Genomic DNA, 1483 nt, shown 5'->3' with positions numbered 1-1483 from the left:
CACACACACACACACACACACACACACACACACACACACACACACACACACGCAAACTAAAATATGCGTAAAAATCCACTCGCTTTTATTGTTTAAAACGGTTTTATTCTTTTCCCACACTAATTATCAAAACATTTACCAAAAAGTAGTTTTGTCCTTTTAAGAAAGTGAACACACATATATATAATACAAAAACAGAGTTGAATAAAATATGCTTCTAAATAATACAAAATAAGTACTGTAATGAAGGCTTGAATAGCATATTAAACTGGAATTTAAACATTTTTTATGCAACATAAACATAAAAAGCTAATTAACCAAAACCAAACATTTGAGGAAATGTTTCTCATAAAAACCCTGTAACCCTGAGACAATCATCTGAATATTGTGCATTTTTCTGTTCCTAATTTGGCTGTTTTTTAAAATATATAACCGTGCCTACAAATGAATCAACCTCAATTTTAAGAACGTTAAAAAACGCACAATATGGCTACTTTCCTACAAAATGTTTAAACATTTATCGAACTATTTATTCTTCACGTGAGGCTGCGCCGTTTGGTCTTTCTGCTGCTTCTTCTAAGCGCCAGTTTGTGGAACATTTTGGTAACGTGCATATTCATAAATTAGTCTAGTTTTTAGGTACAAAACCCTGTAATATATGTTTACCCTGTAGAAATAAAACCCTGTTTTCTCCAAAAACACACGTCTCTCTCTCTCTCTCTCCTTTTTTTTAAACAAACAGTGCCATGTTGAATGTTTGTTTTTGTACCAGAGAGCTGACAGTCTGACTGTGAGGTTACCAAAACCTGCAATACATTCATGGATTAATTAAAGATGAGACCGGAAATTGATGCAGCCTCCGATTCAACCTGTAAAGAGCGTCTGGAATCCTTCAAAAATAAAAGCATAATGAACAATACGTGAAAGGATTCAAAAAGCTTGAATTTGAAAGCATTACAATTTGCTTCAGGGCTGCGGCCATCTTAACCCGCAACCTCAGTTTTGAAGTCAATTTGACTTTGGCGGCCATTTTCTGCTCCCAATAGTTTTTGTTCATTTTTTTTTAGACACTTATCGCCTCCTTCGCCGTGTCGCTGCTGCTGCTGCTGTTGTTGTTGTTGTTGTTGTCCGTCGCTTTCTTGTTTTTGCTCCTGCCTTTGGTGTTCGGCAGCTTGTTGTCTTTCTTCCAGCGCATGCGCCGGTTCTGGAACCACACCTTCACCTGCCGCTCGGACAGGCAGAGCGCGTGGGCCACCTCGACCCGGCGGCGGCGCGTGAGGTAGCGGCTGAAGTGGAACTCCTTCTCCAGCTCCAGGACCTGCTGGCGCGTGTAGGCCGTCCGCAGGCGCTTCGGCTCCGGGCCCACGTGGTTCGGATTGACTGTGGGGGTGCGCGATCTCGATCCGCCGCCGACGGGTCAGGTATCTGTTGAAGTGGAACTCCTTCTCCAGCTCCAGGACCTGCTGCCGGGTGTAGGCTGTTC

The 1483-nt window shown here is 42.1% G+C and overlaps 1 protein-coding gene across 1 annotated transcript in view; it reads right to left on the bottom strand.

Annotated features, from left to right (window-relative positions):
• Nucleotides 1–83: 83 nt before the first annotated feature.
• Nucleotides 84–1483, bottom strand: part of LOC106523978 (homeobox protein Hox-D4b) — a 3472-nt gene continuing 2072 nt past the window's right edge. Inside the window, exon 2 of the mRNA XM_014017580.1 lies at nt 84–1380. Coding sequence (XP_013873034.1) covers nt 1064–1380 — 317 coding nt within the window. The 3' untranslated portion in view covers nt 84–1063. The remainder of the gene's footprint in view (nt 1381–1483) is intronic.

The sequence above is a fragment of the Austrofundulus limnaeus genome, unplaced genomic scaffold (genome assembly GCF_001266775.1).
Source record: "Austrofundulus limnaeus strain Quisiro unplaced genomic scaffold, Austrofundulus_limnaeus-1.0 Scaffold172, whole genome shotgun sequence".
Classification (NCBI taxonomy): Eukaryota; Metazoa; Chordata; class Actinopteri; order Cyprinodontiformes; family Rivulidae; genus Austrofundulus; species Austrofundulus limnaeus.
Note: the sequence above shows the minus strand (reverse complement) of the source record. Positions and strands in the feature narration are given on the sequence as shown.